Below are 17151 nucleotides of genomic sequence, written 5' to 3' on the forward strand. Positions count from 1 at the left end.
TCACAACCTATATGTTCTCTGAATACTACTTGTGTAGGTTAACTGATCACTCAGATAATTTGGCAACATATTGTGTTTAATTTTAAATATATATATATATATATATATATATATATATATATATATATATATATATATATATATATATATATATATATATATATATATGAAATCTGAAGTTTTCACGGATAGGAATATGCTGAACTGGTTTTTCTGGGTATTTGATCTGTGTATGTGATATTATCTCTAATTTCACCGACGTTTCGACAAAATCTCATTTGTCATTATCAAGGTGTGCTGTTACGTGTTCAGAAGTTTGTTGACCTTGCTCAACTCACTTCTTACTATAATGGTAAAATGGTATTCGTTACGTGTTCAGAGATAGAGTAGTCCATAAACCCTCTACTACCTACTATTTAAATGTTGTTGAGTTTTACCTGAGTTCTTCTTCTTCTTAGTTGACCTCATCTCCCCGTTAAGGTATCGAATATGAAATGTGAAGTTTTCACGGATAGGAATATGCTGAACTGGTTTTTCCGGGTATTTGATCCGTGTATGTGACCTTAACGGGGAGATGAGGTCAACTAAGAAGAAGAAGAACTCAGGTAAAACTCAACAACATTTAAATAGTAGGTAGTAGAGGGTTTATGGACTACTCTATCTCTGAACACGTAACGAATACCATTTTACCATTATAGTAAGAAGTGAGTTGAGCAAGGTCAACAAACTTCTGAACACGTAACAGCACACCTTGATAATGACAAATGAGATTTATTCTACAGATGTAATAATAATAATAATCTTTATTGATCCCAAGAAACAAGAATGTTTATAACAGGGATACAATTTAAAATAATGATTAAATCAATTATTTCAATATTAAATATCAGTTACTTATGCAGCACATAAATACATAAATACAAACACAAATATATATTTACACACATACATATTTACATATACACACACATACATATATAAATATATACATTTTTGAATTAAAATGGTAATTAAAAACAAAAAAATGTAATATGGAGATCATAATTTCAATTAGAGGAAGAAAGCGTTTATTAAAACTTAATATTGCCCTCATGGATCTGTTTTGAAGCTTCTGTAGTCTGTTTAGATTTTCATTGCTCACAAAATAGAGTAATGTACTGCAATAGTCAAAGTGGGGTGCTATTATTGATTTGTAAATTGTTGATTTTGCATATTCACTTATTTTATTTTTCAATCTATATAAAAGATCACAATATTATATACAGCAAAAATAGCAGTGGACCCAACTCTGACCCTTGAGGGACTCCCGAAATTACATTTAAAGTACTAAATGTCCCTTGATTATATTTACCTAGCTGCTTCCGATATGTGAGGTAATTTGTGAACCATACTTTATAATCTAGTCCATACTTATTTAATTTCATTAAAAGTAACTCAATGTTGACCGTCTCGAATGCCCTTTTGAGATCCAACAATATAAAACACATGTTACAAAGGAAGTCTTTCAGACGTTTTCTGAATAAACCTATAGTATCACAGCTCTTTATATTGTTGGTTAAATATTCTTGGTGCCATATACTTAGGCGAATTATATCCTAGTTTATTTTTTCATTATATTTGAATTTGTTTCGACAAAGACCTTTTTTGACTTGTTCTTACCGGCGAAGGTTTTGCCGATGAGAAAGTTATTGAAGTACTTGAAAATATTGTAGTCGGTTGGCGTGGGGTCTGAGGAGTATGGTGGATGAGACAAAAATTCGATGATCCATTCGTTCAATTTTTGGACGGTGATTTGTGAAACTTGCGGACGGGCGTTGTCATAGAGCAGGATCGGAATTCTCCTGTTACCAGTGACGGCTGCAGTGACGCAATCTTCGGTACATTTCGTCGATTTGCCCACAATAAAACTCTGCTGTGATGGTTTGGCTCAGTTGCAGAAAGTTACAGTGAATCACACCAGCCGCTGACAACCATACAGTAATCATGGTCTTTTTTGGTGAGTTTTCGCCTATGGGTTACAAAATCCTCGTCCTGGATTACTGTAGGTCAACCACTTTGGGGCTCATCTCCTAAGGAATGATACTTTGCAAAACAACACAATCTTTGGCAAATGCCTGGTTAATTTTTCGGGCTGTTTCGGCAGCGCTTTGGTCCAATTTGAATTCAAAGAGAAAAATTGGCCGAAAATCGCTTACTGATATCATACAGTAATAGGCTGAAAAGAGGCAAAACTTCGATGCTATGGCTTGTTGGATCATTGCAGACGACATCACACTTGTCTCAACATTCCATTTGGATTCCAGGATATCCACTGCGGATGTACATATTCACTGGCAGCTGGAGGTTGCAATCTTAATGAGGATCTAGAAGTAATTTCGAATTGGGGTGAAAGTAACCAGGTTCAATTCAATGCCACAAAAACCCAGGCATCGGTTTTCTCAAAAAAAATAAATGTCTGAACCGGATATATCAATGTCAGGTCAGACAGTTCCGCTTTCTGCTTCGATAAATTTGTAAGGGTTAAATTCCACCGATATGTCGGCACAATCATGTAGCTGGAATTGCAAAAGCTGCTTCTCAGAAGCTTGAAACAATGTTCCAAACCAGAAAACTGTACACACTTCAGCAACTTTTGATGCTCAGATCACACCTTTTTTGTAGTATTCAGCGGCGGCTCGTCAGAGGAGGCAAGGAAGGCTTAGCCTCCCCATAAAATTTGAGAATATTCATCGCAATAAATTAAAAGATATTGACAAATAATTATGACTATTTTTTTCTAAAAATGCTTGGGTATCATTACTTTACCATTAATTTTTAATATAAATACATAATATTCCCGAAAAAACATTATCACTCTCTACGTAGTACGTACCATAGTGTATCCTGCATCAACAAACCTCAAACGCACCGCCCATGAACGAATAACGAATAAACCATCAACTCGAAATAATAAATGCCATACGTTGCAAGCGAGCCAAGCCTCCGACCGCTTCAAAAACCAAGCTCCGTGAGACCGATCCAACCAGAAACATACGTCCCGATTTGTAATTTTAGTTGCAGAAAGTATAGCGTTAGAGGAGGCTAGCCTCCAGTTGGTCTCCGTTAGTGTACGACTGCGTTTGTTTTTTATTTAATTATTCGGACGGGATGCCGTGACCGTCCAGGACTGGAAAATATTTCGGTAAATCGTTTTAGTGTTTCTTGATAATATTTGTGTATAAAACTGGCAATATTGTATTATAGCAGCGCTTTTTGGTAATATTTTTAGTGTGTGTTTAAAGTGTTTTCTTTCAATTTCAAGGTGTTTTCAGGTTTTCACTTTTCGGTAAGTTTTTTTTCCATGTATTATGGATAAGTTGGACGAAATTAAAAAATCTGACGATATAGTCAGTTGGTTGCTGACAAATAATTTTGAGTCTTTATCTTATGATAATGAAATTTACATTATTGAAAGAGCTGCACATATCGACGGACTGTGGCTGCTCATCGTTATGAGGTTCAACTCAGTACACCTCGAACTTCACTGTTTAAGAAATCTTTCATTTGGAGAACGGCGTTTATGTGGCGCGTTTATGTGGCGCATGAAATAAATGGCTTACAAACTGGATGGAGCTCACTCATCCCAAGGAATTGAAAATACCTAGAGTGTTGCTCTCTTAGAACAGAAGAAAATATTATGCATGTATCTTCATATATATAAATTGATTCATAATCTGGTTGACTGCCCAGATTTGTTATCTCAACTAGATTTTCACGTACCAAGACGAAGTAGTAGAAACGAATTTTTTTTCTATTTGCATTTGCCTAGGATCAACGTGTTAATAAAATATCCAGTTTATATCATCTGTTAAATTTATAATAGTTTTTATTCAGAATGTGATATTTTTGTTGTTCCATTTGGACGCTTCAAGTATATAATTCGTAACAAGTTATTTTCTAAGCAAGTCGAACTAGAATCTAATTTCAACCCATAAGTGAAATACTGTGTTTCAACTCTCTGCCCACAACCAATTCTATTAGAATTCTATAGTATATGTTTTTTTTTATTATTATATGAATGTATCACTGTTTGTATAAATAATATCTATACTACTCTATTACTCTACTGATTTTATATGCTATTCGTTATATTCCATTGTACTCATACTTAGTCATAGCTGTAAACTTAATTATATTTGTCTTGTAATTGGGATTACTCCTGTTAGACAATAAATCTTTTTTTAAATCCATGTTGCTCTGCAAATTTCATGAGACGTTCTAAAAAGGTATATTCAAATATTATTGAAAATGACGACACTGTAATCGCTCTATAATTTTCTACTGAATGTCTTATCTCTTTGTTCGAATATTGGAATGACTGTGCCTTCAACAAAAGAAATTTTTACCAGAAAAACCATGGCTGAATAATTATATGTAAGATTTTCTTCAGAATGAACATCGGTACTTCACCTGGGCTCGCAGATGTTTTGTTTTGTAATTTTCTTTTCAACAAGGCAAGTAATTCTGTTTCAACAACTGGAATATTCAGATCGACAGATATCGTAGATGGAATATGGATTTTTTTTTAAACAAAAAATTCACAAAAGATGATATCAACAATCAAATGAATAGTCAAAATAATGAAAAAAAAACAAAAGAAAGAATGAGATTACAGATTAACCAGAAGAAAAAAAATGTATTTATGGACAAACAATTCATGGCTTTTACAGCACGATAATGCATCTGTTCACACTTCATTGCTTGTTCGTGATATTTTGGCAGATAAAAACTACTGCCTTAGCCTCCATATTCGCCAGACATGGTTCCGTTTCCAAAAATGTAGAGAACCTTGAAGGACCGTTGTTACAAGCAAAGATGAACTCGAAAGTGTATCGCTGAAAGCGCTAAAGACTATCCTAAAGATCAAGTTTGAGAAGTGTTTCGAGGATTGGAAGAAGCGCTGGCACAAGTGCATAATATCTAATGGGTAGTATTTTAAACGTGATATCAATGTAGATGAACAAATAAATATTTTTTCAAAAAATAAATGTGATGTAACAAATAATGTAATTTAATTCAATACTTTTATTACCTAAAGGTGCAAATAATGATAGAGCAAAATTGAAAATCAGGTTTATTTATTCAAATAATTATGTAGTCCACATACTCATTCCACAATGACACATATTTTGCTTGATCAATCACTAGTTACTCAATTCAATGTGAATAAAATGACCAAATAAATAATCAGATAAGCACTGGAAATTATTCAGAAATTGATAAAACATCTATTTCTTAAAACTATCATTATGATAATAGAAAGTAGCTGACAAAAAATCAAAATTAATACAATAATATTAAACTCTCGATTATATTAAACTATTTTACATATTTTAAACAGACGTAGCAATGTTTTTGAACATATCTCCTAACATTAAACTATCCAATGCTTTCTGAACCGTTGGGTCTTTTAAAATTGGTGTGGGTTCAGTAGTAGGAGCTGGATCAGGATTGGTGATCGATGCAGGAATAGGGGCATCTGCACTTTTATTCAGAATATTCATGATGCGATTCTGCAGTTCAGCTTGTTTGGGATCCGATTCCTCTCCAGGAATGATGCCTTCAGCTACTTCATATTCAACTTGCAATTCTTTTCTTTCCTGCAGGTACTTTATCAACTTATCATACTGGGTGCTTGTTATCTGGCGGTTTTCAGATAGTAGATTGAGCAGTATCTGTAACAAGTCTTAAATAGACTCAAACATACTAATACACTAATCTTATCACACAAAAAAAATGAGGACTGAAACAGTTTACAGATCTAATCCAAACTTCTATAGAAAAATACCCCATGAAAATCTTCTCAGTCACATATAAGAATGTAATAATTTTCTCAATAAATCCTATTTTTAAAGTATGTATCATAAGTTCGTTTGGAATACAAACTGAGTAGAGAAAAGTAATATTTGTATAACTCAGTGTTCATATAAAAGTATATCTTTCGAAAGAATTTTTCTTTCCTGCAATTCAATGTTTATATGAAAGTAGCTCTTCCAGTTTGTGTCTGAAAGTTACTTCTTTCTTGCTTCCTTTCTTTGGAAGATTCCCACACTTTTTTGTATCAAGATGGAGTAGTAGAAAGCCAAAAACTTTCATTCCCAAAAATAAATCACTCCTAAAAATATAACCTTACATACAGTGTGTCAATTTGAAAACTTCCCACCCTCAATATCTCCCTTCCAGTACATAATATGAAAAAATGGTCAGACAGGTCAACTTTATTTGCAAGGGGGACACTCTGAATGAATATTTTCAACCCTCGGGGTTCAACCCCCTAGGAGGGGTGGATGTTACCCTCAGAATTTCAAATGGAAAGGGGGGTCAAGTGGCACATCATTTTGAAGGGCATTCAATTCGCTTGCCGACGGTGCCGTCATTTATTATTTTCCGATCAGCAGTATCCGAAAATGTAGTTCTAAACTAATAGAAGTAATTAGAATTGGCCTATACTAAAATGCCTGGTTATCAAGTTAGTATGCAAAGAAATACAATTTATTGACTCTCTTATAAGTAAAACTTGTGATGACGGGTCAGCTTTTCAACTTTCCATCAGGGGTAAAATTAGACAAGCCTCAAAAAATTTACATTAATTAGTTATCTGATTTCGGTGACTTTCATTTGGGTTTATTATCGGATTTAAAACTCTTATCCCTTTTTTGTTACTTCTGCTATAAAAAGTATCGTTTTTTGAGCAAAAAAGGTGTTCATCGCATTCAAGCCATTTGGTAGTACTATCATTTCAGTTTCATTTGTTGAGCTGATCAGCGATACCTTAGAAAGTGTATAAATTGTAAGAATGGTTTACACTATCCAAGACCGAATTGAAATAATTTTTATTTATGGAGAGGTGGGCAAGTGCGCACGAAGGGCGGCATCTCTTTTTAATGAAAGAAATCCAAATCTTAATATAAGTCACCGGTATGTGCTTGATTTGGTGACAAAGTTTTCCGAAACTGGTTCGGTGAAGAATAAAAAAAGGAATAACCCCAGAGTACTGAATGAGGATGCTCAAATTGAGGTGTTGGGAACATTTGCTGCAGAGCCGACTAGCTCCTTACGATCAGTAGCAGAACAGACGGGAATGTCACACGAGACTGTAAGGAAAGCACTGAAAATGCACAAATTTCATCCATATAAAATGCAGATTCTCCACGAGCTCCATGAGGATGATTATGACAGAAGAATAGAATTCTGTGAAATCATGACTCTTCGAATCAATGCTTTACCTAATCTTCTGTTCAATATCTGTTTCAGTGATGAATGTTCATTTTTCCTGAATGGCAATGTTAATAGGCAAAATTGTCGCTATTGGAGTGACGAAAACCCTCACAATTTTCGAGAAGGACATACACAACACCCACAAAAAGTTAATGTTTGGGCTGGTATTCTTGGAAATGCCATTATCGGACCTTTATTTTTTGAAGAAAACTTGAATGGTGATCTGTACCTAGATATGCTTCAAGCACCTATCGATCCACTTATAACTCACGAGCTCGAAACTCAAATTGATGCACACGGTAATTTACTGTTGCAGGAAGATTTGTTACATTTCCAACAGGACGGTGCGCCACCTCATTATTTTCGCCCCGTCCGACAATGGTTGAACGAGCGATTCCGGGAGAGATGGATTGGCAGAAGGGGATCAATTGAGTGGCCACCGAGATCACCGGATTTGACTCCATTAGATTTTTTTCTTTGGGGATATCTCAAATCTGTCGTTTATAAAACACAGCCCACTGATATGGATGACCTCAAAGGACGAATTACAGCAGCATGCCGGTCAATTAGTGGTGAAGTTTTCCAAAATGTTCGAGAGGAGTTCGAAAACAGACTGTATTACTGTTTAGAGCAGAATGGACAACATTTTGAACATATTATCAGATAAAGCGTAACAAGATGGTTGAAATTTGTTTTTTGCAATTTAGTATTTTTTGTTTGCACTCGATGCGTATTTCGTTAACTAAGTAGTTCTACATTCCTCTCACATCCACGAATTCGAATATTACTCAAGGGTTGGAACGATGCTACCTAGTACGATGCTCACCTTTTCCAATAGTCCATTACAATCATTTGTTTTGAATACCAACCTGAATACCAAACATCTAGTGCGGGCGAGTTTTAATCATTTATTCTTATTCACTTCTAATCACCGTTCGTTTGGAACGTTATTTTTCAAAAACTGCTCATCAAAACCTAATGAAAAAGGTATCATTGGCAAGAGAATTGAATGCCCTTCAAAATGATGTGCCACTTGACCCCCCTTTCCATTTGAAATTCTGAGGGTAACATCCACCCCTCCTAGGGGGTTGAACCCCGAGGGTTGAAAATATTCATTCAGAGTGTCCCCCTTGCAAATAAAGTTGACCTGTCTGACCATTTTTTCATATTATGTACTGGAAGGGAGATATTGAGGGTGGGAAGTTTTCAAATTGACACACTGTATATAAATTTAATTAATAGTTTTGCTTATAGAAGAAAAAGAGCAATTTACTGAGTAACTTATCAGGGTGATAAGTTTTCCGTTTCAACGCCTGTATAGAGATGTCCATTACAATTATAATTTTTTCAGATTCTCAGAGAGAGTTTCCTAGCAGAAAGATCCGTAGGAAAACTCTGATTTCGTCCACAAAAAATGCCTTTTTTTCAATATTCTGCTTATAAGTTCACTAACAAAACACTGGTAGAAGCAAGGTGGACCAATTCATCTGCTGGGATATGTTACCTTATCCAAATTTTGTAGAATTCATTTTATTGATTTCAAAATTTCGATATTTCGAAATCCGTACATAATATGTATTTGTTGTCGACTAAATCCAAATGAAAATATTTTTATAGAACGATTGGAAGAACTTTCAACTCAGTTCTTGTCTAATTCAAATATTGTATTGGCAAATGATTTTAATATTGATGTTTATAAATACAAACTATACTCAGGTTTTAACGTGAACCGTCTACAGCAAGATTTGATCTCTTTCTACACACAATTAGACAGTGTTGTGCTGATATATCTAAACTCTTTTTATTTTCAAGAAATTGCACCAAGAATTCGTTTCGAAAGAAAAATTGAGTGTACAGAGAGAAGTCAAGAGTGCTGAAATTCAATTAATTTGATTATGATATTGCCTGATTTTCATTTGCTAGACTATGTAACTGATGTGCTTGTTCATTAAAAATTATACTTACGAGCATTTATTTCTTTCCAAAATTTTGAAAACATTAAATTTAGAGGTTTTCAATTATCAAAAAGGACTATTTCACAGTCTTGTTTTGAAATCACAATTATACAATAAATTCAAATAAGCATACTCCATAAAGAAAAAAATAAAAAGAAAACTATTTTCCAAAATGTAGTTGCAATGCTGAGTATAATTTGAATTCACAGGTAATTAGAAGTCCACAAACCTGCATGTTATTAGGATGCCTATCTAGCAATTTCATCTGTCCTGACTGTTCCGATGGTGCTAGATCACCTTTCATGTATGATTCATAGTTCCTTGATATTAATATCATAGCATCATCTATGGGCATGTTTCTATGTTCTGAAAATAAGTTTTATTTCAGAATGACCAACATAACATCTATAATAAATGGACAGGTTGAAAAATAAAAACTTTAAATTGAAAACAACTATCTTAAACAAATAATAATTGGAGGGCTGGACAAAAATAACATTTTGAATATTAATGAGTCTTGTACTTGACGAAATTCGAATATTGTAAGAAAAACTCAATGTAGAATATCAGAACCTCTACAGAAAGTAGAGTGGACCTAAAAAATATACAAAGGTGATAAAACAAAAACTCAAATAAACAAAAGAAAAAACACACTTTTCCTTTCTAATAATGGGAATTTCTCGCAAAATATCAATAAAAAAGTTTTTTCAACTCCTGTACTTCAGCAAATACCACAAACAAATAAGACTGAAATTGAAGGACACATACAATGTGCAACCAAAAAACAAGTCTGGTTTCCAAACAGTGATACACAAAAGAAGAAATAATGAATCAGTAAAAATTTTTGACAGCAATTAGAACAGTGACAACTTTGCAGCTGCACGCAAAGTATGGCTATACCTAAATTATTACAGGATCCCGCCGCAAAATCACTACGTTCGTAGTGTAGTTAATCAAATTTTTACATACATTTATGAATAGGGAAATACATTTATGACAGGTTGCCAGTCAAAAAGTGGCTACCAATATTTTCAATTGAAAAAATCAAGCTACTAAAATACTTCATGGAGTAAGAGCCGGATCAATCCGGAAAATAGTCATGAAATAATTCAAATTCATTCAAGCAAATACATGAATTGAAAGATGTTTCAACCCCAACTTCAATATTCTAAAACAAAAAAAAAAATCAGTATTCAAAATTCCATCTTTTAATATTCCAAGTTCATAGACATCAAAATTAATACGATTACAGGATATGGAAATACAATCTCCAAATATGCAAAGTTGCACGGATGCGTATTAAGCATTTTGCCTTAGTAAGGGTAACCAGAGGAAAGTTGCAGCCTCAGCATATGAATCTTCATAAATATTGAGGGAGGTCAAGATCAACAGAAAGTATTAAGAAATTCATTCAGTATTCATTGATCACTTTTCAGAAACGGTTCCAGAGCATTTTACGAATGCAGCACTTCTACTTTTCATCGTTCCTGCTGGGTATCAGTATAATGTAAGTTTTTTGGTGATTCTTTGTATCTTTCTCAACTATTTCATTAACTACCCTTAGCGTCATTTTTTCGTTTTCATCATAATAAATATTTCAATTCATCTAAAAGAACAATTCGTTCAGGCCAGTCTCAACTCCCTACAGAGTAGGTCAATGGACTGACACCTATCAGAAAACAACTACTCCCCTAGCTAATACCACGAAGGGCGTTGGATTATATCCGACAGGTGTGAGTACAGGATTCTTCACAGAAGTTATTCCTGCATATGCTGTTGGCGATATAACTCCAATCTGAAATGTTACTAATATCCTTTTGCTAATATATGCAGTCTCAGACTGTTTGGACTGATTTTAAGAGTTTAAAATCATCAGCAAAAAGAAGACAATCTATATATTTCAGAGCTGACGGTAAATTATTGATGGAAATTATGAACAGAAGTGGACCTAGATTCGATCCTTGTGGTACACCTACCTTTTGACCTTTTCAGTTATGTTTGACAATGAAAACCCGATTTTGAAGATAATTCTCCCTTAGTTCAATTTTTTTTTAATTTCATATTGACTCAATTATTATGAAATTTGTTTTCAGATTTCTTATACTTTATTTGGTTTCCTCGATATAGCCATTGTAAGTGCATATATACATACATATATATGGAGCCGAAGAGGTTTTACTTCAGTCGTGTGGTTCGAACCACACTCGCTTTCTTTAATTAAAAATATTTGCGGCCACATTTTGACTGGCACCCTGTCGTAAATATATTCTCCTAATCACAAATGTATGTAAAGATCTGAGTTTGGTTAACTACGCTATGGACCTAGTGATTCTGCAGCGGGATCCTAGAATATATAGAATCAAATGACATATTACAGCTGAGGATATACAGGGTAGCCATCGAAAACTTGACATGGAGGTTTTGGGTACTAATCTTGCAAATCCTAAAAAATGCTCAGACAGGTAGATTTTTATTGGGAGGGGGACAGTTTTTTCCCCCATTTACAGCGTCGTCACTTCAACCTCGGAGCAGAGGACTGAACAACCCTTGGAATTTTAATAGGGAACTGAGGTCTGGTGATCGTGGTGGCCATTCGATAGTGCCCCGCCTCCCAATTCAGTGATCCGGAAAAGTCTGATCTAAATACTGCCGAACAGGCAGAGCATAGTGTGGAGGAGCCCCATCTTGTTGAAATATTAACAGATCCTCCCGATAATTGTGGTCATTTTCAATAATATCAGTGTGAAGGGGATTAATAGTATCTTCCAGAAGCTCCAGATACATTTGTCCGGTTAAATTGCCTTCTAAAAACAATGGGCCAACAATACGGTTACCAAAAATTCCAGCCCATACATTTGATTTTTGTGGACGTTGAGTAGGTACTTCATGAAAAATGTGAGGATTTGAATCAGCCCAATAGCGACAATTATGGCGATTAAATGTGCCATTTAGAAAAAAAGAACATTTATCACTGAAGCAAATATTGAAAACAAAATGTGGATTTTCCAAGGCTCGTTCACTAATCAACTTGCAAAATTACAAGTGTCAATCGAAATCATCTTCATTCAGTTCTTGCGTTAATTTAACCTTATAATGATGCATTTTGTGGGTTTTTAAAATACGCCAAATGCTAGTTCGTGACACCTCAGAAACAAACGCTAACTTTACAGCACTCACTACTAGTAATAATGTAGACATCACTTTCAACATAAACATGAGAAATAGAAACAGCATTTTTAACATTTCTCAATTGTAATAGTCCCCTTATCAGAGAAGAACTAAAAAATCAACAAAAAAGTAGCGTAAGAAACAAATGAAAGAGTTCCAAATACATTCCAACTGAGCAGTGGCGTACAACAATTTGTTGCTATTAACAATATTGAAAAAGTTAATTATCGGAAAGAACTCTTTTAAATACGTCCAAATTAAAAAAAAATGTACACCATTGTTTAGAGAATTCCAAGATCTATCAAACGCCCCCTATTTCCTATTAAAATTCTAAGGGTTGTTCACCCCTCTGCTCCGTGGTTGAAGTGACGATGCTGTAAATGGGGAAAAAACTGTCTTTCTCCCAATAAAAATCGACCTGTCTGAGCGTTTTTTCGGATTTGCAAGATTAGTACCCAAAACCTCCATGTCAACTTTTCGATGGTCCACCCTGTATATAACTGCGAAAAACAAAATAACTTCAAGGAAGCTGAAATTGTTGTAAGGAAACCACCAACTGAAGGACACCAAAATAAATGTTTCATATTGAGTGTAAATGAATGTTATAAGACTGAGGTTTACCAACAACCGATGTGGCCTACAAATATAATAGCACAAAACTGTTCAAACAGGTAGAAGACTGAAAACTGGACTAACCTTGTGTAATTCCATGTAGTATGTTCAAAGTCAAACTCCTATGCTCTTCGTTTATAGGCATTACAAGAATGGCATAAAGACATCCACGACTGGAAATATTGGCTAAAACTTTACCAATTGGAACATCTTCATTGGGAAAAAGTAGATCAACTTCCAGACCCAGATTCTTCAACTTCTGTTCTATAAATTCAGCATATTCACTGAAAAATACATAGGTGTTAATATTTCCTATTGGAGTTGCATTTTTTCTGAAAACATATCGCCAAAGGGTGAAATGAAAAAAACATTTTGAATGAGTGTACTAAAATAATTTCCTGGTAGAAAGCGGACATTGAAAGGTAAGAACTCATTAGTCCTTTACTCCCACAATTTCGACTTTTGAGGGTTGTCATTCTTATACCTTCAATAGCTTGTTATTTAAAACACTGGTATGGTCAATTCCTAACCCTACAGAATCAGAAAATATAACAGAAAAAAAGTTGCATCTTAAAGTTATCTTGTACTTGTGATAAGGGATGTATAAATGATTTTTATCGACTTTCTTATTTCACAATGTGAAAAATATAAAAATTGTAATGAATAAAACCCCCTTCTCAGCTCTTTTTTTGATAGGCAAAATTATTAAATATGATAACTTACTGAAACATTTTAAAAGTTTGCCCTTTCTATAGTTTCCTGCGGAAAAAATGACTTTCATTCAATATAAAGATGATATCTCAAGACCTCTAGAAATTTGACAAACACATCACACAAATTACCACAATAAACATGTGGAGGTTCAAAATTGTCAAACTACATCTTTATTTCTCCCATCAGGTGACTCCTGCATTTCATTTGACTTTATGGAAATTCGAGACGGTCAAGAGAGTAAAATATACGTATTTTGAATAGTGTTACATACATTATCAGTACATATAAATCACACGTTAAAAGGTAAGACCTCGATAGTCCCAAGCTCCCACAAATTTCAACTTTGGAGAGTTGTCGTTTGCAGGGTGACAGCTGGTTAACGGAAAAACGGATTTTAAGAAACCAGCCGGCCCAACGAGATAATGATTAAATTTGGGACAGCTGCAAAACTAGTTATATTTGACAAAACTGTTGTGAATTTTTCCCAACAATAATGGTAACTATAAAAATCTTATTTTTGGGATATTCGAGATATGTGTTTCCGTTGTTAAGGGTGTATAGATAGAGTGTATACATTTGGTTTCTGAAATATTAACTTTTCTTTTTACATAGACAAATTGTTAGAATAATTGTTTTTTTTGGAAAAATTCAGATAAAGACAAGTTACCTTAAACTTTGTATTATTTGCCTTGTATATTTGCCCTGATTCAATAAATGGAGATTGAGACCAAACCCGGAAAAATCGAAAATTCATCATTTTCCATCACAACCCTTCAGAGACGCTACCAGCAGTAGACATCAACAAAGAAATGGTAAGAAGCAGACAACCAACAAAATACTTGGGAGTTAACATTGACCACAAAATCAACTTGAACAGCCATACAAAAATGATTAAAAAGAAATGCATCAATAGAGAAAAACACTTTCGGAGTCTGACATTTAAAAAAGAGGAAGTTGTCGTCATCATGAATTAAAAAATCTCCAAACAGCTGAAACATCTACACTAAGTAGTATTACCAAAATACATCACCCTCAGAACATACTACACAATCCCTCAAATGCACAGCTCTATAGAACTACAAAAGTGAAACCTATAAAGGAGAGACTATCAGACCTAGGAAACCTCTTTGCCAAAAATGAAACTAACTTGGAAATCCTACAGACATTATGTGGGCAAAAAGCTGAAGGACAACCATCCAAATTCAAATATTTGAAAAAACTATTTGGGAAAACATCATATCACTCTCATAATTTATAATTTTTTTTGTCAGAAATATAATGTACCTCAAATCTATTATGTAAGCATATGTAAAAATCACTGCAAATATTTAAAAATTGTACACTGGGTGAAGGACTTCGGTTGATGGCCCTTTTGGTATTCACCAATAAATGACATTTATCATTATTATTATTTATGATATGCGTTAGGGTTTACTGTTGTAGAAGAACTCAAAAAGTATTGTGAACTGTCCTTGTTCCCAAAAATATAAATTCGAATAAAATTTGAAAGATGAAGTGAGGTGCATTTTGTTGGTATCTCCAGGCAGGCAACTGTCCATGAACGGGTTAAATAGCCCAAAAAAATCCTAAAATATTAATGAAAACAATGGAGGCACAGCAAAAAAAATATTGACACTAAAATATACTTGCTATATATTGGTAAACTCATTTTAACAACTTACGTGAGAGCTTTAGCAACAACAATGATTTCACAATCATTTTTATCTACTACTGGAGGAGGAGGTTCAATTACGGGGGCTGCATAAGGTTCTCTGTGAGGTGGAGGAAAATCACGATTGTCCCTTCCATAGAACGGTTCCCGATCTCTAAACATTTCCATCTTAGGTGGAGGTTCAAACCTTAGCCTGTCACGTTCATTGGACCTTCCTCTAACTCCACCTCTCCTAGCACCTTTTCGACCTCTGTCATCATTATGCTGAGGTGGTCCAGGTGGGCGAATATTAGGCCTATCATCTTCTATAATATCATCTTGAAATTCATGCTCATTGTCTGGTTTGAATTTAGAATCTGGTGAAATCTTAGAACCAGGAGGTTGTTGGAGTGGAGTCGATAACAAAGGCATAATATTTGGTTTTGATGGGACATCTTGTAAAGGCCCTGAAGGAGGACCTTGCCTATGCTGTGGTCCAGAAGGACCCAATCTTGGAGGTGGACCTCTTTGCGGGCCTAGATTTGCTTGCTTTACTATTATTTTCTTTCCACATATCATAGAATTGTTCTCTTTTTGAATGGCAGCTTGTGCTTCATGATCATGCTCATACTGTATGAAAGCAAACCCTGTATTCAAAGACAAACCTATTATATTTCCATGTTGTTTAAATTTTTCCTCCAAGTCATTGGCGATCACCGTTTTACCAAGAGCGCCTACATATATTCTTGCTCCAGCAGTTGCTGGATTTTTCATGAATTGCTTATCGGTTCTGTACATTTTTATTTTAGGAAGGTCACAGTTATATATCAACGTTACTCTAAGTAAAGTCACAAAACTACAAATTGTCGTCAGAAAAACAAAAATATTTCAATAACTTCTTCATATGAATATTTTCTGTTTCCAGCGTCTATTAATGTTCGATATGTTTCAGTGTTGCCAACCAGACCACGACCACAACAGTATCACAGCATAGAATACGGTGGCATAGGTAACAATCTTAACCTATGCTGTGACAGTATTCCGTATAGTAACGGCACCGTATAGAATTGTTTGCTTCTATACGGTGGTTACGGTGGTTTATTTTTTTTTTGTTTTTTTTGCGGCATCAACTGCTAGGTTATTAGCAGTACTGTGGTTTATTTCTATACGGTTTTGCGAATGTTGAATTTTTAATGAGACTTTATAGAATGAATAATTTGCCATAGGAACAAAAAATTGAATAGAACGAAAAATTTTCCGATATTGAATTAACCTAATTTTCAGATTTCTTTCAACTTTTTCCTATAAGATGATCGGGATCACTCTAATTCGAATTCTGACATGATATATGGTCGGTCGGTAGCTGGGCGGTTAGATGTGGGTGCTTTGTTCACTTAGTCAATCGGCCGATGTGTGAGTCGATGGTTCAAGCCCCAGGCTAAGACCTCGTTAGTCCTTAGCTCGCACAAGTTTCAACTTCAGAGGGTTGTCGTTCGTAGGGGTGCGATAGTTGGTTAACAGAAAAAACATATTTTTGAAAATATTTTTTAATAGGCATTTTCGATTAGACATTGGCATCATCGGCGGCTGACAAAAAACTAACAGCTATTAATCAATATAAAGTAAAAAGTGTGCATTCCACTAAGCGTTCACAACGATCACGCTCACGACCGCAGTTTTTCCAGTTCCATTTGCTTGCGAGCGTATCTGTCTTAAACTCACGTGGAATTGGATTATGGAGTATTGAGCGTTCATGCAAACATTACAAATGTTGGGGTTGAAAAATAAAGTAGA

At 34.6% G+C, this 17151-nt stretch overlaps 1 protein-coding gene across 1 annotated transcript; it reads right to left on the minus strand.

Moving 5' to 3' along the window:
- Window positions 1-5100: 5100 nt before the first annotated feature.
- On the minus strand, window positions 5101-16336 carry Neos (nuclear receptor coactivator protein neosin). Its single transcript, XM_023169562.2, has 4 exons — window positions 15389-16336; window positions 13077-13276; window positions 9442-9578; window positions 5101-5714 (listed from the first exon to the last, which is right to left on the minus strand). The coding sequence occupies exons 1-4, from the start codon at window positions 16153-16155 to the stop codon at window positions 5373-5375; spliced, it is 1446 nt and encodes a 481-aa protein (XP_023025330.2). The 5' UTR covers window positions 16156-16336; the 3' UTR covers window positions 5101-5372.
- Between the last annotated feature and the right edge of the window lie 815 nt (window positions 16337-17151).

This window comes from Leptinotarsa decemlineata, unplaced genomic scaffold (assembly GCF_025532065.1).
Source record: "Leptinotarsa decemlineata unplaced genomic scaffold, Ldec_3_MD MMD2_tig00000251_RagTag_RagTag, whole genome shotgun sequence".
Classification (NCBI taxonomy): domain Eukaryota; kingdom Metazoa; phylum Arthropoda; class Insecta; order Coleoptera; family Chrysomelidae; genus Leptinotarsa; species Leptinotarsa decemlineata.

What these genes read in the sequence shown, in the direction of transcription:
- Neos (XM_023169562.2), bottom strand. Translation starts at nt 16,155, where the DNA reads ATGTACAGAACCGATAAGCAATTCATGAAAAATCCAGCAACTGCTGGA. An exon ending in ACTACATGGAATTACACAAG is followed by an intron (nt 9,579 to 13,076) that starts GTTAGTCCAGTT and finishes ACTTATTTTCAG; the next exon opens with AACATAGAAACATGCCCATA. An exon ending in GGCATCCTAATAACATGCAG is followed by an intron (nt 5,715 to 9,441) that starts GTTTGTGGACTT and finishes GACTTGTTACAG; the next exon opens with ATACTGCTCAATCTACTATC.